General features: G+C 37.5%; 1 protein-coding gene across 17 annotated transcripts in view; it reads right to left on the bottom strand.

Annotated features, from left to right (window-relative positions):
• Positions 1–676: 676 nt before the first annotated feature.
• The window catches only part of NRCAM (neuronal cell adhesion molecule), a 289,209-nt gene continuing 266,549 nt past the window's right edge, over positions 677–23,336 (bottom strand). For 9 of the 17 annotated variants that reach the window (XM_089673969.1, XM_089673968.1, XM_089673973.1 and 6 more), the window contains 6 exons: positions 19,412–19,468; positions 17,187–17,294; positions 11,780–11,929; positions 9,514–9,645; positions 5,274–5,352; positions 677–3,125 (listed from right to left, as the gene is read on the bottom strand). In XM_089673969.1, the coding sequence (XP_089530095.1) occupies positions 2,888–3,125; positions 5,274–5,352; positions 9,514–9,645; positions 11,780–11,929; positions 17,187–17,294; positions 19,412–19,468 (764 nt within the window). In that variant the 3' untranslated portion in view covers positions 677–2,887. The remainder of the gene's footprint in view (positions 3,126–5,273; positions 5,353–9,513; positions 9,646–11,779; positions 11,930–17,186; positions 17,295–19,411; positions 19,469–23,336) is intronic. The other 8 variants (XM_089673977.1, XM_089673978.1, XM_089673979.1 and 5 more) reach the window with 2 other exon arrangements.

Raw genomic sequence — 23,336 nt, 5'->3', positions numbered from 1 at the left:
AGGCAAAACTTTATTTCAATTGGGATAGTGTGGTGAGGGATTAGTACACCTGTCAAGTTGGTACTGCATTCTGTGTCCCGTTAGGGAGAGTCACCCTCTCTATTTGTCCAGTTTACTATTTCAAGATCAAAAGTGAAATCCCAAATTTTGTGCTGTCACCAAAACAGGAATAGAAGAGAAATCTTCCAATGGGGACACTAGATCTGGTGACAACCAAGAATTTCCTGTCACTTCCTGTTTTCGCTATTGGACAGGAAGTGAAGGAAAATCTCCCAAAAAAGAACACAGATGGCAAAAAACTGACAGGGGTTATAACATTGCGCTATCCAAAATGAAAAAAAAAAGTTTTGTCTTTAGTTCTACTTTAAATGTAAAAGCAAAAAAGCTATGGCTGCAAGAAGTTCACAAGAAACAGTCCCATGTTTGCTTTGTAGGTAATGAAAGATAGACTAATGCAAATTAAATAAATAAATAAATCATGTGCTGAAAGCATATATGGCAGAAATATGCAAATGCAGGAACCCGTAGTGATTTTATTATTGGTCTGCCTGCTACACGGAAAACAAAAGTGAAATATGGTCAATTTGCTGTGCATTACTTAGCGCCATTGCCCATTCTGTAATGTCTAATGTACATTAAAGAAATGCAGATTGAAATTATTGACACATACCGTTAATAAATTGGAATACATTTATTATCATACAAAATTTTTATTTTTACACAAGAGAGTCTGTGGATGAAACAGAACATGCACATTTTGTGTTAGCATGTGTTACTTGTCTGGAGGTCATTGATCAAGGACTAAGGCACAATTCTCATGCTCTCTTGTGTCAATTATAAAGCACAATGGGGTCACAATATGAAGACAAATACTTCCTTCATGAATGTAGACAAGTTACTATGTCTAAGTCGAGGCTTTTTTAAAATTTTTTTGCAATATAAATTGACACAACACAGAATTATGTCACAGTGATTTTCCCTTGATAAACGACCATCACAGCCATTGGTAAGCTTTTCTATCCCACGATTCTGTGCCATTGTGCTTTAATGTTTGATCTGTATAAATTCTTTTTAATTCTTCAGGTCTGGTCAACACACAGTAACATGTTGTGCTGTAAAGGTGGATGGGTTACATACTGTACAGTAAGTGAAGGAAAGATTAGGAGTGTGGGTACACAGCTGCCAAACTTGTGCTTTATTCCTATCATTTCTAAGAGAAGGAATGGCAAAATATAACATACGGGCACAAGTTCAAGAAGTCTGCTAAGTACAATAGTTCATTATGTCATTTTCACAGCAAAATAAATGCATTTCAGTAGATGTCTTAAAAATACCATGCACTCCATAAGCTATATCTTTTTTTCTTTTCTTACCCATTACAACATACCTCTGCTTTATATCTTTGTAACATCTAGAAGCATAAAGCATCTAATCTTTCTGTATATTTACAAATTGAACAAAATATCTACATACAAAAGCTTACTTAAAATTAAACTTGATGCAAGTTATGAAAAAGCAATTTATTGGCAAATGAAACTGAGCATTGCTTCAACCATAGGCTGTTATATAATTTCATATGAAGCTAAACCACAGTATTGGAAAAGTCGACTTACTCAAAGTAACGGTTTCATGGCGGATGCCCGGTATCCGCCTCTACTAATCTTTGTTAGCAGCTTTCTCTTTTGCATTCCATTTTCTTATCATTTATTTAGCTCTGTGAGAATCTTAATCATGTTTGCTACAAGCTGAAGGTTGTGTGGAACACCTTCTAAAGAACTGGTGGATGTGTCCTCCAGTTTTATGTATAAAGAATGTAGGGATTTCAGTGTATGCTGTGCTTTCAGTTTGGAGTGTGATTAGTGTTTGTGCTATGCACTCTTTACCATCCATAGAAATGCCAGTAAACAGTGGATCTGCAGCAGCAATTTACAATACAGAAGATTACTCTCCATTTCAGTATAACATTTATCATATTTTTTTCAATAATTTACACAATTTACATTTTTGGCAATCAAAATACTGTAGTTCACTAGTCAAACTTTGCTCTTTTATCCAGCCAAGCAGTGCATCATGGAATGCATATCAAATAAAGGCACTGAACAGTATGCTTGCAGGTTCATAATGCTGATCATGGCATTCCAATGTCCCCTCAGTGACTGAAAAATACAAATCCCAGAATGCATTGCAAAGCATATCATTTGTTCATTCTAAATAACCTGATTGATACATGGTGTACAAAATACAATGTGTAATACTTTATACGTTAAAGGCGATAAAATAATGGGCGCAGAGAGATTATATTTGGGTTGGAGTAAGCATCAGCAAATGCAAGTGTCATACTTAAATTATTTAGCCATCATATATATATGTTCTAGTCTTTTATAAAGACATGGTATATATTATACAATAAATTCACCAATTTCACCAGCAATGCCTATATAGACATTGAAGTTTTACACACTGTAACACTACTATAATACTGACAAAGGAAACGGACTCTATACCCAGGTGTCAGAGCAAGGACTGCATAACAAAGGACCATACCATGGCATACATACACTAGTTGGTATGTGAAATGTGTACCATTTCATGCATTTACAGTTTTCATAAAGGAAAGAGGACTTTAGGCTTCTTTCATCTTGCTACATTGTAGATTCTGTGTCAGTTCCTGCACACTGTAGAAAACAATTACGCTTTGAACAAGAAGATGACATTGTACTGTCACACTGACATCCAGTATCACTTACAACAGTTTGTGTTTTGATTGTATTGTTCGATGTATGAATATGCCTCTACATAGTGTTTCCATATAATCACTGAATGATAACTGGGTGCACTGAATGGAACATGGCAGTCTGCAAAAGAGAATGTGACCAGGTGGCAATCCCTACACAAAGGAGTTCATAGCATTCACCGGAGATGGAGCTTCTGAACTTTCATTGCCTTCTACGGGCTCTTTTTCTTTTTTACCACTGTATTGTCCTATAAAGGAACCATCTTCATTAAACTGGCCATTTACTCCTTCCCCATAGTCAACTAAACTGTCATCACTGTCTTCTTTTTTCACCGTTCTATCTGAGGGAGTTCGGCTTCCTTTTTTAAGAGGTTTGTGGTCTTCAGCATCGCTGATAGAAAAAAGAAGCATAACTTGAGAAAACACGAACACATGATTTTCTAATGACTACAGCATATTTGTGATACATTCTTATTACTCTTCTTATATAAACATGATCATTGTAGGAGAGATAGAGGAAAGACAACTATTTCTTATGTATGTTAATACTCAGATGTACAGACTAGATATCTCAATGACAGAGTAAACATTATGTAAGATTTACAGAACATAAGAAACATTTGTAAATGCTATCACATGTATCACTCTAAACAAGGAAAGTCATAGGATAAATGTCAGGATTTGTATACATTTTACAAACATATGCTCCTACCTTTCAATTAATCTATATATCCCATAGCAAAAATAAAGAAAATAAATACAAATCACCTAAGGAAAAGAAATCATTGTGTGCACATGAAATTAGTTAGCTTGATTGCAAATTATGTTTCTCATGATACAGCATAATCAAATATCATAACAAATGAACATGCATTTTTCAAGGGGATTTTCCCTTAGCTTATTGAATGTGGTAAAAAATGCACTTTGCAAAGAGTACCCAATCATGTGCAAAAAAAAAAACTGTATTTTTGATTGCACATGATTTAATAATCGAAGTCAGCAGAACTTCACCTCATTCACTAAGCTAAGGGAAAACTCCCTTTCAAAATGAACATCCTTTTCACCGTTAGTAAATCAATGTCATGGTGTCTGATTTACTACAATGTGAAGTGAGGGGATACTGGACCTAACTTACTACATGGCACTAAAATATAATTATATCAGATTGGATTCGAATTGCACATGTTTGATTTTACTGAGTGCAGAATATTCTGATGCATGGTGAATCATGCAATTCAAAAATGTAGACAAACAGGATTAATAATATATAACAGTGGTCTCCAAACTGTGGCCCTTTGCCTGCCCTTATCCAGCCCTTGAGACATTATTCCTGCCACTCATACCAATAATGGGGAAAAACTCCCGACACTGACACCAACAATGGGGCAACATTTCTTCCACTGACACCAACAATAGGGCATTATTCCTTCCACTGACACCAACTGGCACTTTTTCTCCCATAACAATTCCTCCCCCCAATACAAAAGATCAGGCATTGTTTACTCTCACTGGGCACAGCTGGCCCCCCTGAAGCTCGAAGGATAGTAAACTGGCCATTTCTTTGGAAAGTTTGGAGACCACTGATATATACTGTATTTATACTTGTGAAAAAGGTTTACTCCTCAGTTGATTTGCCCATCCCCACTGTTTACACCAATGAGCTGTGGAGAAGTCATGTAAGCTGCATTTTGGGTATGCTGATCTACATTAAGTTATGCAATCCAATTGAAGGAAATCCTTAACAATGTACCTCAGTATACACATTTCAGGTGTGAATCAACTCCATTATGTCAAGTGGGATGAATGCTTGCTTCAAACATCTAGTTATTGCAAGAAAATGTATTTCTTTTTTCAAATTCCCTAGCACAAAACTAGGCATTGAATTGAACGCAGGTACAATTACCTTTATCAAAGGCCTCCTACTGATGTTCTTAGCATCGTTAAGGCAGCCCTTCATAAAGTCAATGAAACAAAAAGCATCTGACATTCTAGTAGTTTTTATGTATTTTTTTTTAACAAGTTTAATTCACCTCACTTTCGGTTAGAAAGAGAATTTTGAGAAATATGCCTTATCTGAAGTACACGTTCGTCAGTTGTGTGGCTGGGGTTATGTTTGGAAGATCCTTCCCTGCTCCTATAATGTGCCTTTATAATATGCCTGCCCATAGGCAATACAGGTGACTGGACATGCCTATATAATCCAACTGCTGATTTACAAAACTGACTGGCGCACAGTACACAAGTAAAAATTCTGCTTCTATTCTCTACTTAGCACTTGCAACAAAATCACTTAAAAATGTTACCTCTGCCAACAGACAACTGCCTCTACTAGTCAGAGAGCAGATTGTTTTACTTATTCATTTAAAAAACTAAATGCAAATAAAAGTGACAGTGTTGCCATTGAAAGACAAGCTGTCATTTCTCTAAGATGCTTTGGAAAATTAAAACCTGTCTAATTGCTAGAGGCATCTCTGATAGCTTCTGGTTGTTTTTATTTTAGAAATGACCAAATATGTAGAATTTGCAGTTAGACTTGTACCTGTATTCACCGAATGTTCCATCATCTTCTTTCATAGGCTGGATTTCAGGATCTGCATGAGCATCTTCTTTTTCTTTAACTTTAACACAAAAGCACAATAAGATCGAATTACTTGAGAGACACTCCTTTATTCTACCATAATACAGACTTCACTACATGCAGACTTCTTTTTAACTATCCTAACATCTACAGGTGAAACTCAAAAAATTAGAATATTGTGCAAAAGTTCATTTATTTCAGTAATGCAACTTAAAAAGTGAAACTAATATATGAGATAGACTCATTACATGCAAAGCAAGATAGTTCAAGCCATGACTTGTCATAATTGTGATGATTATGGCTTACAGCTCATGAAAACCCCAAATCCACAATCTCAGAAAATTAGAATATTGTGAAAAGGTGCAATATTCTCGGCTCAAAGTTTCCCACTCTAATCAACTAATTAAGCCATAACACCTGCAAAGGGTTCCTGAGCCTTTAAATGGTCTCTCAGTCTGGTTCAGTAGGAATCACAATCATGGGAAAGACTGATGACCTGACAGTTGTGCAGAAAACCATCATTGACACCCTCCATAAGGAGGGAAAGCCTCAAAAAGTAATTGCAAAAGAAGGTGGATGTTCCCAAAGTGCTGTATCAAAGCACATTAATAGAAAGGTATGTGGAAGGGAAAAGCATGGAAGAAAAAGGTGCACAAGCAGCAGGGATGACTGCAGCCTGGAGAGGATAGTCAGGAAAAGGCCATTCAAATGTGTTGTGGACTTTCACAAGGAGTGGACTGAGGCTGGAGTCAGTGCATCAAGAGCTACCACACACAGACAGATCCTGGACATGGGCTTCAAATGTCGTATTACTCTTGTCAAGCTGCTCCTGAACAACAAACAACGTCAGATACATCTTACATGGGCTAAAGAAAAACAGACCTGGTCTGTTGCTCAGTGGTCCAAAGTCCTCTTTTCTGATGAGAGCAACTTTTTCATCTCATTTGGAAACCAAAGACCCAGAGTATGGAGGAAGAATGGAGAGGCACACACTGCAAGATGCTTGCAGTCCCATGTGAAGTTTCCACAGTCTGTGTTGATTTGGGGAGCCATGTAATCTGCTGGTGTTGGTCCACTGTGCTTCATTAAGTCCAGGGTCAACGCAGCCATCTACCAGGAGATTTTGGAGCACTTCATGTTTCCTTCCTCAGACAAGCTTTATGGGGATGCTGACTTCATTTTCCAGCAGGCCTTGGCACCTGCCCACACTGCCAAAAGCACCAAAACCTGGTTCAATGATCGTGGGATTACTGTGCTTGATTGGCCAGCAAACCAACCTCACCTGACCTGAACCCCATAGAGAATCTATGGGGCATTGCCAAGAGAAAGATGAGAGACATGAGACCGAACAATGCAGAAGAGCTGAAGGCCACTATTGAAGCATCCTGGTCTTCCATAACACTTCAGCAGTGCTACAGGCTGATAGCTTCCATGCCACGCCGCATTGAGGCAGTAATTGCTGCAATAGGTGCCCAAACCAAGTACTGAGTACATATGCATGCTTATACTTTTCAGAGGTCCGATATTGTTCTATGTACAATCCTTGTTTTATTGATTACATGTAATATTCTAATTTTCTGAGATTGTGGATTTGGGGTTTTCATGAGCTGTAAACCATAATCATCACAATTATGACAAATCATGGCTTGGACTATCTTGCTTTGCATGTAATGAGTCTATCTCATATATTAATTTCACCTTTTAAGTTGCATTACCGAAATAAAGGAACTTTTGCACGATATTCTAATTTTTTGAGTTTCACCTGTATGTCACACTAGGACTCAACTCACCTTCTGCTATGGAATCATTCACTTATTGCCCAAACCAGTAAAGTGTGCCTATATCACTGCTCCCTTGCCTTGCATTTCAGTTAACAAGGGAGTGCCTTCCTTTAGGGAAAGTGGTAGTTTTGGGAATTAATAATAGTAGTAGTAATTTGGGGATTCTGCAAAATCACCAGTGTGATCTTGTCGGAAAGGGGCAGATGACAGTATTTACATTTCTTGCAGGTATCAGCATGTTTGTGACACCACAGCCTGTACCCTCCTTGGTCAAGTTTCTTTCTTGCAAATGAAGTTGCTTCTGACCACATCTAAATGAAGAAATGAAAAGATTGCACACTACATCTTACTTTCCTTTAAAGTACTGATGAATTTCCAGCTGTACTCACACTGTGCCAAAGAACACTTTATAGTCTGTGTGGATTTGGAATAAAAGAACATATGTTTTTGGTTAAAACACAGTGTACAATTTGCTCTTTTTCCATATTGTGTTATTTGTTGAGGCTGGGCAAGAGCCAAGATCTGCCCCTACATATGGACCACTCTGGATCAGGATTTAAAACTTATACTTCTGACCACACTTGTAAGAAAGGATGCTCAGGTGGACCACTAAGTTTAGATGTTGGTAGCTTTTCCTTTCAAGTGTGAGGATTCAGTTCGGCAGCTCCAGCACCTTCTTCTGAGTGCCAGTCTTTGGAGCTCTTCACTGGCCAGAGTGGGATGAAATCACTCCGTTGCATGTGCAAGAGCCTGTCATCCCAGCACTCAGAGACTGGTACAACACTGTAAACTGAACTGCAAATGCTCAGCTCAGTTTACAACAATGGAAAAGGCAGTGAGCAGGCAAGCAGGAGCATTTTTATTGCAGAAGAGACATTGCATGTCTCTTCTGCAATAAAAGCCTGACTGCTCACTGTTTTTTACAGTGGAAATTTAGTTCCATTTTAAGTGGCAGGGCTTAGCGTACAAGTTAGTTTACGTACGTGTGCTGCTCAAGACTTAGGGGTTGAAAATTAGTTGCTCGGGTAGGGTTAGGTTTTGGGAAAGGAAGGGGGTAAATAAAACCCAAGTCCAGACACCCCCCACTGGAGCACCTAGTGACCATTTTTTGAAAAAGGTTTTATACATAAGTCTAAGATTAATCTAAGACTGGATGTCTGACGTGAACATGGGTTACTTCACCTCACTTCATACTTTAAGCCTGGTACACCGGCTTGTGTGTACAGCAGCCTGTCTGGCAGAAGCCAGACAAAAGTCCAGCTTCTGTAGGATGGCCATGGGGGTGTGTGGCAGTCCCCCTGTCAGAACACAATAGATCAGCAGGGAGTTCATTGTACTAACATTGCATAGTTAGTACAGTGAGCTCCTCAGCTTTTTTGTTCAGCCTGCTGGGCTGAGCATAAAAGAAAAAAATAATGGTGTGTAACCAGGCATTAGTAAAGTGTGAAGTGAGGCAGCTGATAGCACAGCAACTAAGAGACTTTAGAGGACCTCTGTCATCTGAAAAGTCAGGCTCAGACTTAGGTTGGCCATACACTATACAATTTTCTGTCCAATTTTTGCCTAATTTCCTTTAGGTTTACCTTCAACTATGTAGTGCAAGAGCCTGCCTAATTGGATACAATTGAAAGTGTATTATTAAACCTATTATATGGTTTTTGGTAAATCTAAATCAAAAGTCTCAAGAAAATTGTATAATGTATGGCCAGCCTTGGTATGTACATTTCTAAAAATGTAGGAATCTTGGAAAAGCCTAGTAGTAACTGGTTACCCAAGGGATAGGCGGAGTTTCAACATAAAAAAAATGGAACATGTCTTGTTATTCTTTCTCACATGATTTATAATAGATAAACTGACATCACATACAGTGTTAGTTATTTTCTATGGAAGCAGTGGGTACACACACATCATAGCATAGAGGATATTAACTGCAGTGAAAGACATGGAATCCCTCATTGCTACTTCTGCCATGGAGTTATATTCATGCTGCTTTCTTAAAACGAATTCCATGGGAGGATTTGTATTTCTGTCCAGCCAGTCCTGATATTTACATAGCTCTGCCACACAGATCAGTGACCAGATACTTTCCTGCTGTATATTAGTGACAAGCTTAGTTGCGTCCCACCCCAGCCTGTGCCGGAAAAGTGAACGCCTCCTGTCAGCATATTCTTTTCAGCACATATGGCAACAGAACAACTAAACACAGCCTGGACAACTGCAGTACCCTCTCCTAGACTTAGTGCTGCTGTAAAGGGGAAAATTAGAGGCTGACATCAAGTCAAATTAATTTATACTAATTGCCTTTAAAATACAGTTCATTAGAGTTTTAATATAAATACGCAACTACATTTATAGGTGTGTTTTCCATAGCTGTTTGGGGTTCAGCTTTAACAAACAGAACTGTTGAATGCAATCCTTACCTGGGTACTTTCCTCCTTTGTTTCTCCGGATGAAACAAACAATCAATAAAACTAATATCAGGAGAGCTACCGCACACATGAGGCCAATAAACCATCCCTGTGTTGCAATGTCAACATGCCGACTTGCCATGACTGCAGAATATAATGAGATAGTTAGGTGCAGGATATACACTTATACTTTACAACCAATATTAGAGATACATTTTAAAAAGACCAGTCAAACTGCATCATCAAAAAATCTCCAAAAACACAGCACACATATGGGAACAGCCCTCTTACTAACACCACAGGTCACTAGAATTCTGTCTGTGTGTTTCATGCATTACAAAATGTATTTCAAGTATAGACAATGTGCACATGTGCTGTATAATTAAACCTCAAACATGCCCTTTAGAAATTTTTTACGTGTTCTTAGATACACAAGAAAAGCTCAGTGTGTTTCTTCATCATTTGTTCCAAACCTACTAAATTAAAAAGGAAAGAGAATGGCAATTTTTTCTTTTTTACATTCCAAGTGACCCAACTAGTAAGATGCACTTGCAAAAATTAAAATACTTCAAGTCGCAGACATACCAGACCACTTATGTAATTTGTGCATGAACAAAGTAGGTCAAACGCTGACTGGCTTAAATTATTAAATTGGGTGAAGGGAGTTTTAGGGCAGTTTTTGTAATTATAAATACCTGAATGCTGTAATGCAAACAATGCACATGGGATAACGTTAGATTTCCTGAAGCATTAAACTTGAGTTAGCAAAAACATTCATAAATAAGTACTGTATGTGGAAGTTTCAGAGGATAATATTTTTCAAATAATGAATATATCAATTTAGATCAAATCAGTATTACCCACACACAACTGACTTACTCTTTAGTAATCCTAAAAAGGAATAAGGTCTATCTACATAGTTTACTATATGGGCTCATGCACATGGGCACATGTACTGTGCATTTTCAGATCCTTACATATGTATGCATTCACCTCTGTACGCAACTAGCATACCTTCATAACAACACCTACACCAGGGGATCCTGGGCACCAAATACACCAATGACTTTACGCTATAAGGGTGAATGAACCCATGTGCATGAGCTGTAAAGCAGTCAGCTATTTCATATGACATTTTCCAAAGAAATAATATTCAGATGAGTATTTATGACACAATGTTGTAGTATCCTACTATATTTATTAAGAAAGGCATTCTGAGAAATAAAACCAATTAATTTACTGAGAATGATTAAATAACAGATCAATACTGTATGCTGCAAGTATTGATGGTAATATGCAAAATTATTTGTTTAAATGCTTAAACAGATGTGGATGTATTTTATAGGTAAGACAAAAAGCAAGACAATATATATATTTTTCAGTGGCGTGTTCTTAGTAAAGGCACTTTAGTTTTAGTAAAGCAATCCTAGCAAAAGACCAGTGTCACTAGACAAATCCATGGAACTGGAACTTTCTGGCCACGTTCCTTCACATGAACTGTATATTTCTATTAGAAAATAATCTGATGGTCACACACATTATACGTGTGCATCCACTGTCAGTATTTCCTGTACTTGATAGCATCATTTCGATACATGTTGGCACTGTTGTGTGTATAATTTAGAAGTTTAGGATTTTCATAATACAGAAAGCCCTTATTATCAATGAGCAATCTTTTTATGAAACTAATCACCCGCAATGTGGCAAGCATTACATCAATATCCTATTGAACTAGATACCATTTTATTTCATTTTATGAAAAATTCTAATTAAAAGACACATAGTAACCTGATATTCTTTTAAATAACTAGTACCAGACAATACAAGGACAACAATAAAAGTTAAATGAACTACAATGAGCTTTGTCACAGATTCCATCCATTAATTGGGTCCAACTATTTAACAGCACTATACCTAAACAATGAACAGCTTTGAGCCTTAGCATGCATTCATTTAACCTGCAAAAAGACACAATTCATTCTTCTTCTGCTTTAACCACACAAACACACATTCACATGCCAAATGGTTATGTCAGCAGGAAAAGAATCACACGTATTTCTCTATCGACTCTTAGATAATACATTTCTATGAGTTGTATTTGTTGGAAGCACATTTCCACAGGTGTCTTCCACTTCTTATTGCTCAGATTGATTGGCTGCTGACATTTCTCTTTTGTTGCTTGTAAAATGTTTGAATTGATACATATTTTTTCTTGAAAGCATGCAGGAATATAGATAAGCTTATGTGAGGCACAGGAGTCACTGCAGAGATGCCTCACCTGGACCTGTCTGAAATGTGTCTTCTGCATACGGTTCATTGTGATCATCATAATAAACTCGGACTCTATATGATGTTCCAGGAGATAAACCTTTTATTACCAAAGCACTCCGAGTACTATTTACAGATTCCTCTTTCCAGTCTTCTTTGCCTAGAAGAGTTTCAGGACAACACAGGAAACACTCATTGAACGGTCCAAATGAAAGTCTAGGCGCTTCTGACTGTAGTAGAATAATATGCATACCAAAGCTGGACAGGGTTTTGTATAGAAAGCATGCAATGTCTAGCTAGCTTTCCCCATAGCAAATCTTGAATCTGCAGTTTTTAAAATGTTGACAGTATTGAAAGGATGTACATTCTTGGCCTTACAAATGTAGACATCTAGTTTTAATTTGGAAAAAAAAATTGAAAAGGGGCAGGACAAATTTATGCTGGCAGGCCCAGATTTTTAGCTTAGAGAATGTCAAATTGAATCCTTGAATCCTCAAACTCAGTTCAGCTTGAACCCACAAGGTACTGTCACAGAAGACCGCTTTTCCAGTCAACTGTGGACTTGAAATTCCTTGCCCCACAGTCAATGAAAACAAAAGGAACAGGGTTGCTGGTGAAATCATTGACCTAATATGGCCACAAGACCATTTTTGGTTAATGACATTGACTGAGTTAAACCCCAATCTTAGCTCATTCTTTAATTGTGAGCACACATTTTCCTGCCCTGTGTACAAATTAGGTATTGTAATTATTTAATTAAATATATATTTCTTATTGTTTGAGCCTTGCAGGTGACATTATTGACCTAATATGGCCACATGGCCATATTTGGTCAATGAAATTGTCTAAATAGAGTCACATGGTCATTTTTCTGCACTAATACAACAAGACTAATAAAAGTGGCCTCTGTGCATCTATCAAAGAAATCCAAATTTGGCTGCCTTATGTTTGAATACTTTGTTACCAGTCCCTGCCAATAATTGGAGTATTGGAATATTACTGGAGAGGAAGACTGTGCAACTCCATTAAATATTATGGAGTATAATTTTAAGCATTTTAGATTCCAAATACGATGTTGCAGCTAGAACAAACAATATTTAATATTTACTGAGAGTGATTTGATCAAGTCAAGTGTTACAGATATTTGCAGGTGTAGAAGGGCTTCAAAGTGATTCTCATACCCTATTTAAAGTAAGAGTGACCCCACATCATCATACAGCAGGGCCACTGGATCAGTCTATGCAATGTGTAGATTTAAAACATGTTTACTGCTGGGTCATCAACATAAAAGAGACATAAATGCTCAATTCACAAGCTAAAAAATTAGGATAAAATCTCAATTTAAAAAGTGAGTTACTTTCAGCTGAGTCCATTAAGATTTGAAAATTATAGTAACATGGTTAAAATAAAGATCCTTGGGTTGAAGCTTCATGAAGTGAGACCAAAATATCGAAATATGTTTTGCAGAGGGCTGAATAAAAACTGTTTAAACATCTCTCATCACAACAAATTACAGGTCTCTTAGTAACTTAACATCACAATCAATAATAGTGATTGTAGTCAGTGTTCTGGGAAAAAAGTAGCAAGCACCGAACTGTGATGTCTTTGCAACTGTAATAGAAACAAATTGTCCTGATCCATGGGGTGAACATGGCCCAATCTATATCTCATGATGTTCAGTCAGTAATGTGCAGAGGGTACAAAATAAATGATCTCTTAAGAGAATTGATACTGATATACATTTAATATGAAGATAACTCCTTTACAATTTAGCAATATATGTAGTGTATAAAGAATGGGAAACTGTCAAACATAGAAGCACTTGCAATGATAAGAGAAAGGTTAAACATACTATATTATTTAGGAAAAATCTATATTTAAATGTCACTACATTATTTATGATTATATTGTGGAATCTTGCAAAAAGGGTGTATAATTGTTAAAGAATGGGGGGAATTACGAATGAAGAGCATGTATATGTATGTCACCGAGAATGTCTCATTTGTTATTTGTAAAAACGTGGCAGAATTATATTTTCTCTAAGGATAATATCATCAGTGTCCCACATATGTGACAGGCATAACAGGGTTTATTTACTAAAGCTGGAGAGTGCAAAATCTGGCTCACTTCTGCATAGAAACCAATCAGCTTCCAGGTTTTATTGCCAAAGCTTAATTGAGTAAACTGAGATTAAAAGCTGATTGGTTTCTATGCAGAAGTGAGCCTGATTTTGCACTCTCCAGCTTTAGTAAATAAACCCCAATGTGGCCCTACCAATATACCAAAGACCTCACTCTAAAGCAGGGGTAGGCAACCTTTTGAGCATGGTGTGCTGAAAAATGTTTTAGAAGAAATTTAGAGTGCCAGTTACAGTATATAAAAAATGTCAACTTTATACTCTCAATCACGAAAAATGAATTTTTATACAGTAAATGCTGTAAACTATTTGAATAATAGTAAGAAAATATTGAGCTTTCAAGGATGGTAAATGGTAACTTACCTCACAGAACATTTGTTCTGGAAAAGGGGTAACTATGGTAAGGTTGAAAGGAATATGGTGATAGTGGTAACCCTAATAAAGTTCTCTCAGATCAAACCCAATCTCTGCACCTTCAGACCTTAAATCAGCTCTCATTCCTGCACCTTCACACTTCGGTTCACACCAATTACTGCACCTTTACCCCTCAGATCACCCCAATACTTGCAACTTCACACCTCAGATTAGCCCAATTCCTGCACCTTCACACCTCCAATCACCCCAAATCCTGCACTTTTGCACCCCAGATAAGTCCCAATTCATGTTTCTTCAGGCCTCAGATCAGCTCCAGTTTCTGCACTTTCACACCCCAGACAGCACCAATTCCTATTTCTTCAGGCCTCAGATCAGCCCCAATTCCTTCAGGCCTCAGATCAGCCCAATTCCTTCTTAACTCATACCTTCACCCGTCAGACCCCCCCTAATTCCTGTAATTTCACAAACCAGATCAGTCCCAATTCTTGCATCTTAGCTCAGCCCAATTAATGGAACTTCACACCCCAGTCCACAGTGAGATTCTTGTGCCTTCACACCTCTGATCAGCCCCAATTCCTGAACCCCCAGAACTCTGATCAAATTTTTTGCATTTTCACACATCAGGTCAGTCCCAATTTCTGCACCTTCACACCTCAGGTCAGTCTCAATTTCTGCACCTTCACACCTCAGGTCAGTCCCAATTTCTGCACTTTCACATCTTAGGTCAGTCTCAATTTCTGCACCTTCACACCTCAGGTCAGTCTCAATTTCTGCACTTTCACATCTCAGGTCAGTCTCAATTTCTGCACCTTCACACCTCAGGTCAGTCTCAATTTCTGCACCTTCACACCTCAGGTCAGTCTCAATTTCTGCACCTTCACACCTCAGGTCAGTCTCAATTTCTGCACCTTCACACCTCAGGTCAGTCTCAATTTCTGCACCTTCACACCTCAGGTCAGTCTCAATTTCTGCACCTTCACACCTCAGGTCAGTCCCAATTCCTGCACCTTCACACCTCAGATTAGCTCGAATTCCTGCACCTCAGATCATACAAATACCTACATCTTTACACTTGTGATCATATCCAATTCCTGCACCCTTACAGCTTATATCACCCCAATTGCTGCACCTTCACCCTTCAGCTCACCCCAATTCCTGCACCTTCACCCTTCAGCTTACCAAAATTCCTGCACCTTCACACCCCAGATCAGCCCCAATTCCTGCATCTCCCAGCCTCTAATCAGCCTCAATTCCTGCACCTTCACACCTCAGATCACCCAAATTTCTGCATTTTTACAGCCTAGATCAGATCCAATTCCTGTTCCTTCAGGCTTTAGATTAGTCCCGATTCCTGCATTTTCCCACCTCATATCACCACAATTACTGCACCTTCACACTTCAATTCACTCCAAATTCAGCACCTTCACAGCTCAGATCACCTCCATTCCGGCACCTACAAACCTCTGACCACTTAATGAATGCTATTTGAAGATAAATCTCTCTGGCTATATTCCCTCCAGGCTGAGCCAGGAACATGGATGCTGGGGGAGAGAAATGTTCAGAGGGAGGGCAGGTACACTGATAGTAAAAGCCTGGCCATGAGCCGGCTCAGGCTAAAAGAGTGCTGTACCACAGAGGAGAAAAAATACTGAATATAACTACCCTTCCAAAATTAGAACAAGCAGCCCGGGGAATCCAACTCGACATAGCTTCAGTGTGAAGAAAGCAATGCAGGAACCGACACCAGCAGGAATAGAGGGCGGCAGGCACCAGCCGCAGTGCTTCTTCTGTATGCAGCTGCTTACCAGATTTATTGTTTGGGAGGTGGGTCTCCCAGGACTCCCCTTGGGTGCAGTCCTTGATGCTGTCACGTGCCACTAGTGCCAAAGGTTGCCTACCTCTGCTCTAAAGTCTAACAAAATGTTATATTAAATCACAATTCTTTGAAAGTTTCATTCTGTTCACAGTCATTGTCTACAACTGCTCTAAATTTTAAAGTACAGATTTTGCCTCCTTATCATAGAGGTTTAGTTTACAGAGCACTCAAGTCATTTTTTGATTTGGGAAATTAATAATGCACGAGGCCACACACTACATAATTAATTTTCTATTACTTATTTCATGATAAACGTGCCCAGTCAGTAAAGTAACAATGTTCCCACCCTGGTTTTAAAGTATAACTAAAAGCATTTTTTATCATTTTGGATAGAGTGGAGAGGGATTAGAACACCTGTAAGTTTTTATTGCTGTCTGTGCCCTTGTAAAGGAGATTCACCCTCTCTATTTTTCCTGTTTACCACTAACATTGAAAATGAAAGTAAAATAAAATCCCATATTTTGGGGTGTCCCCAGAAAATGAATAAAAGGGGAAATCTTCCAATGGAGACACTAGTCCTGGTGACCCAGTGGTCCCCACGGAATCCCCTTAATTTGCAGGTTGTTGGCCCTGCAAAAAAAATCTGTCAGGAGTTATAATCCTTCTGTACTCTATCCAAAAAAAAAAAGTGCTGCCCATAGTTCTACTTTAAAAGGAATATACATAATTATAATCACTAGCTTTATAGTGAATCTGTCAAATATGAGGCAAGATTATAGATAGTTGTTTTCTTTTTAAAATTCTGACATTGCTGAGTAATAAGTTGTGGCATATTTTATTTAAATCTCTTAGCAGATAGCAGCATCTTAACCTGACAGAAAATGCATGGAGTGCCTGGATGATGAAGAGAATTATGCAACACAGCAGCATCCAGAGTGAATTTATCACCTTGCTACATTAATCCAATAGGCTCAGCAAAAAAAGGTATTCATCATAGACGACAGATTCTCTTTAAAGCCCAACCCCTTATGGACGTAAACCTAAATACATGCAATTTCTTTTTTTTTTTTTAAGAAAACTGGACCTTACTCTGTTCTACATATTTAACAAAGAGCTTCACTTCTGGATTCTCAAAATTCCACAGAATAGTAGCAGATGTTTCCGCAACAGTGATATTCTTGATCCTGACTGGCTGAGCTGAGCATCAAGTGAGAAAAAAAATTAAAATGTATACTAATTTCTACACTGGACACATGCACAGCTACTCGATGCTCAATTTCTGGAGATAAGCCATAGTCAAATGGATTGAAAACAGTTGACTCCACAAATATAAATTTCCCATAAAGGTTCACTATTCATTTGTCAAAACAACACAACAGTACAGTGACTTGTTTAATGAGTTGATGTGATCAGAGATTTATTAACAAATGTATCCAATTTAGCAGAATATTTGCTGTTATCTCCAAAAAATAAGCTATTTATCTAGGACTACATGCAAATGTCATGCCAGATCTAAGTGCTGCCGCCATAGAAGCTGAACTGGAATATAACCCTTGAACATTTTTTTTGCTCTTTGGAGAAACACCTAGGATAATTCTGCTCTTCAGAAAAGAGCTGAAGATGCGTGTAATCAGTTGAGACAATTGTGAGATCAGTTCATAGCTTTAGAGAATTCCACCTTTCTGCTATCAAAATTAGCACTGCTCTAGATCAAAATTAGCTCTTGAGTAGATTTAAAATGTATGCAGTTCTGAAATGAAAAGATGTGTAATATATATATATATATATATATATATATGTATATATATATATGTAATATAATAATATAAATAAAACGCTGTCTAGGCAGAATTGGTAAGAAACCTGAAGGGACAGAACTGAAAGTTTGGAAATATGATCAGCCAGTGGAACCCAGAGTCATTAGCAACCAGGCAGTTGCTCCTTTGTACTCTACTTTAAAAACTTGTGGTTTGCGCTTGGGATGTCAGGAGGACTTGCGGGCTCGCTGAGATGTATGTCACAAATCTCCCTCCTGTATCCCAAGTACACGCTAGAAGCAGGCAATAACGAGGAGTACACCCTGCTAACCAATGACTTTGTAGCTCCCAAGCTGCCTGATTCTATGCCAGCAGTTCTTAATGATTCTGTTTGCGCAGAGTTTACTTTTCCTAGTCAATTGGCACAAAGCTTTTTATGGATGCAATTGTACTTTACTCCAAGTTGTCTTTGTAAATGCTCACTTTTTTGTAATATGACTTTAAAATGTCAACGCCTAAAAAGATAAAAAAAACAGTGTATACTATAATAGTCTATAAATGTATATAGATTAAATCTATACAAGTATAATCTTCCATGTTTTAATGGGCTTTTATGGTAGAAAATATACCCAATCATTTAGTCACTGATCACAGTTTTTAAAGAAGTATATGTTAGTTTTCATGTCTTGTATGAGAAAATTTACCTTATATAGCGCTAACTATGTAAAAGAAGACCTTGCAGAATGGTCAAATAAAAAACACAGTAAATAATATTCCATTTCAGCTTAATATCATTACATACCACCGTTGCTAGCATTGCAAATTGATCAAGCTATTTCCTGTACTTCCCTATGTAGTAGTGTATTCTTGAACTACTTCAACAACTTTTAGATGCATTTTCATATAAATGCCCTTTAAATTCAGATACCAGTGTATCGGTATTTATTACACACATTTAATCAGGTTGAGGAAAAAAATCTAATTTAACCAGAGCTATGAGAAGAATTGAATGTGCTCATTTTAATGCATTATATTAGAAGAGAAGGCATATTTTCGGGCCTACCACTAACGGTTTTCAAATTTGCTCTGAAGTGTTTTGGCCAGAATATGATTGTTCATATTCTGGCATGTGTGGGGAGAGCATGTGTCAGAATGTATGGTTCATTTAAAAGCGTATTTTTAGGTAAAAAAAAATTACAGAAAACTTGCGCAATCTTTGTCTGATAGAAGCACAGCACAATGATGGTCACAGTTTTCTAGGAGAACATAAGGACAACCAGAATGCAGTTAATACCCTCTTAGATGTAGGGGAACATTGTTATTTAATATCTTAGAAAGTTGTTTTTAAACATTTTATTATGCGAATTACATTTTGTGCGTTACAATAATCTGTCTGGGTGGAAAAAATACTTCAGGAGCTCACACTGATCCTTTATACAAAATCTCACAACCTATAATTCGAAACATTTACATACTGCATGCAACAGCAGGACATCTACTGGGAATCAACACACAGCTTGAGTCTCTAATAAATAGTAATAATGAAAAAGACAATACCCATGTAATATGTTGGATGCACAGTGTGAATAACAGCAGAAGTGGCAAAGACATGCTCTACCATTTTTCAAGAACATGAGAGAAAGTGAGAGAAAGAGGGAGAAAGAGACATTTTTTAACCTGTTATAAAGGCAATACATGCTTACCTGTTAAAAACAAATGCATGCAATCCTTGTAAGTTACATTTATTAAATAAGCGGAATTAGTGGTAGAAAACTGTGATCAGTAATGTAGCACTTACAATTTAGGAATACATACATTCATGCATTCAAAAAAATGGTGATCTGTAAGGAGTACTAGCAAAGCAAACACACACTTACCAAAGATAGAAAAGAAGAAGCTAAGCTTCCCTTGTATTATGGGTGCATAGTAAATACTGTGAGGGTACAATTTGGTTGACCGCACACGACCATATGCAAGCATACATGCATAAGCTCAGTAAATCAAGCCAACTGTTAATCTGTTTTATATACAGAGTTACACATATTTGAACTACACGTATGTGATAGCAAGGCTCTTTTGTACAGCCCATTAAAGTACAGCATGAAAATTATCATAAAAACTAAAAAAAACACTGGCTCTGCTGGCATCATATCACAATAGCAGCAGGCCATCACTCTGGTAAAGTCAGTCCAGTAACATTACATCACCCTAACAAGACATCGCATATTCAATACAGCACCGATTGCACTGTTCTAATGTGTCATAACATAGCAGTGCTCTAGTTCCTGACACATGCCACTGCTGTGACTATAATAACATACCACCACTTTGCTTTGGTAACTTGTTGAAGATTAGAACATCAGAATGGATACATTTGAGAAGTCTGCACATGATATTTACAAGATCAGCTCTAACTGTAATAACAGATGAAGCATATTCAAATGTGCTTTCCCTATGTATCTCATGTTAGTGTGAAAAGTAGACTATGCTTATCACAATGCTGGGAAAATTCAGATGGTGCCTATGATAAAAAGTTTCCATTAGTCACCACTGCATACCATAACCATCAGTAGATCCCAAGACATTAGCAGTGGAAGAAATATGTAAATCTTGACCTTTCCTGTTAGTTCTGGTTCACACTTATGAGATTGCTGATGCGTTTCAGAAAGCATGGAATTGCATAAGTGAAAAAACAGGCGTTTACATTGAGGCTGTTCACATATATGCAGTGCAAATCCAATGCAATTCAAAAAAGGGTCCTGTATGAGATTAGTGTGTAAAAGTATAGATTGGCCTACAACAACCTCCAAGCTTCTTTACTGGTCAGTAAATCCCTTTATTACATTAAAAGACTAACAGGCGTGGGAGCTAGTTAGGCCAAGATCACCCTTTTTGTAGGTCAAGTGGAGGTTTGCGAATAGATTCAGCTGCCTATGGATCTGATTTACTAAAGACAACTAGGCTATTTTCTTTGCAAGGGAGTTTTCATTTAGCTTAACATGATGAAAAAATCAACTTTGCAAAGAATACATAATCATGAGCAAGGAAAAAAACAGTACTGAAGAAGTCAGCAAAGCATTACTCATTCACTAAGCTAAGGGAACATTGCCCTGCAAAGTGAAAATTCTCCTGTAAAGTGCAAAACCCATTTGCCTTTAGTAAGTCAACCCCTATTTTCTCTAGATCTTTTGAAGTGGATTTAACTGACAGCAACATGTGTTATTTCATTTTTGATCTTAGGCAGAACAGCCCAGCTTTGTGACAGGTTTACTTTAACCACTCTACTGTAGCAGGAACAGAATATCAATATGGCACATGACCAGAAATGCTATGACATTCTGATCTCTGCTTGCCGTGACATTTTCAGAATGTTCTGTCTTCAACAGGGAACTCAGCAGATTTATTTTTTAATAAATGGAAGAATAACACTAGAGAATACGTGCAGAGAAACAACTGCTTGACACTTGTTTTGGGTCTTTATTTTCAATGTACATGAAGTAAATATAATGCAACAAACAGCTATGTCTCGATTCCATCATTTTTAAAGGGAATGAGATTTTTTTTCCCATGAATTATTCTGTTTTTAAAAATGAATGCCAATTCCTGATTAGCCAATAAAGGGGGAGATTTACCAAAATTGGAGCACTCAGAATCTGGTGCAGCTGTGCATGGTAGCCAATCAGTTTGTAACTTCAGCTTGTTCAATTAAGCTTTGACAATAAAACCTAGAAGGTGATTGGTTTGTTCTCAGAGCTGCACCAGATTTTATGTGCTCTAGTTTTAGTAAATCTCCCCCAAAGTTTACTTTGATAAGAATTTGATGTTTGGTTCTGATGTGTACAATGGTAAAGCTAGTGTTGCTTGAAAGGTTTGAATGTACTGCAGGACTGTCTTTTCATAAAGTTAGAGATAATAACTACTATCTATTACAAACCAGGCTGCTGATACCACTAGTATCCGCTTGCATAGGGAAATGTAATGTTTTATACCCCTAATGAGCATATTCTCTTACAAAAGCAATGTAAAAAAGCATTAACTATTAAATAGTACTAGCTATTTCCCATGCAGTGCTTCATTAATGCATTGCATTCCACTATACAAGCTACATCTAATTAATCACAGATGATTTGGTACCTGTGCTACATAGTACTCTGTATAGAACAATATTTGTGCCTACATATCTTTAAGGGTTTTCATCAGAAAAATATATCTTGTTTTAAAGATTTATATAAAGGACCATCTAAATTAGGCTTGAGTTGCTGATGCCATCTAGTGGAAGACAAGAACTAGTAGGAATCTATACTTTTTTTTTAGGCATTTCACAGATTATGTGGATGAAGGCATCTACTTTCTATAAGGCCATAAACATTGCAATTGCATGTTGCAGTTGACAATGTTTTTGTGCGGGGATGCTATGTAAGATGCTGTGTAGCTGTGGAAATAACTCATGGCACTGTCCATGGTACTTAAAAGGTTTAGCACTGTAACTACTGCTGCTACATTGATACACACATGTATTTCATCATTCCCTCTACTGTGCGGGTGGCCAGATTTGATGCTCAGCAGGTTTTAGGGGACAGGGGGCCTCATGTACCACTGAGTTGGCTTCCCCATATTACTGGGATGCATATAAATAAGAAACACACACATATATATATATATATATTGGGTATATATTTATTCATGATGTACCAGCAACATCTTAGATTGGCAGCACTGCATAATACAACAGAACCAGACTAGCTCCCAATGTTGCCACTGACATTAATAAATAAAAGACTCTATGGAATTATGCTCCCTGAATTTCAAAATATACTTAATGATTTTAGATACTTGAAACATAAATGAACTAAACGTTGCTCAGTATTTTACCTTTACTACATGATATCTATCTGTATTGTTATATAACAAAGGTGCCGTGCAAACAAGACCATAAGTGAAGACAGGCGTTTCCTAGACACGTGCATTATGTTTAGTCAGACAACCACTCATGTAATACAGAACAAAACAAAGCTTGGAATGTGAAATATTACAGAATATTATGATCTCTATCTCTGTATAGTTCTGTGTTTGTGCCAAAATGGAGTGGAGGACTAAAGTGATTTAAATTATGTCTGAAAGGGTCAACAAAAAGATGATTTTGTTATAACAAAGCACAGGCTATTCATTGCTCCAATTTCAAAAAAGTAGATAATAATCTTTAATAGAGACAATAACCCCACTCTAAATAGAGACAAAATTTCTATTATGCCTGGTACACACAGGTCAAATATAGGTTGGGTCAACAGAAACCGGTCGTCATTTGGCCCATGTGTACAGCAGACTGTCCAAAAGACACCGTCCGAACTGCAAGCGCTGACCGGTGTTTTCTGGCAGGGGCCAGTTCCCCTATTAGAACACAAGAGCTCAACGGGGAGATTGCTGTACTATCACATAGTCAGTACACAGAGCTCCGCAGCTACTCATAATGTGTACCAGGCAT

Source organism: Staurois parvus, unplaced genomic scaffold (assembly GCF_062004578.1).
Source record: "Staurois parvus isolate SC_StPar_1 unplaced genomic scaffold, SC_StPar_1.0 ptg000147l, whole genome shotgun sequence".
In the NCBI taxonomy this organism is placed as follows: Eukaryota; Metazoa; Chordata; class Amphibia; order Anura; family Ranidae; genus Staurois; species Staurois parvus.
Note: the sequence above shows the minus strand (reverse complement) of the source record. Positions and strands in the feature narration are given on the sequence as shown.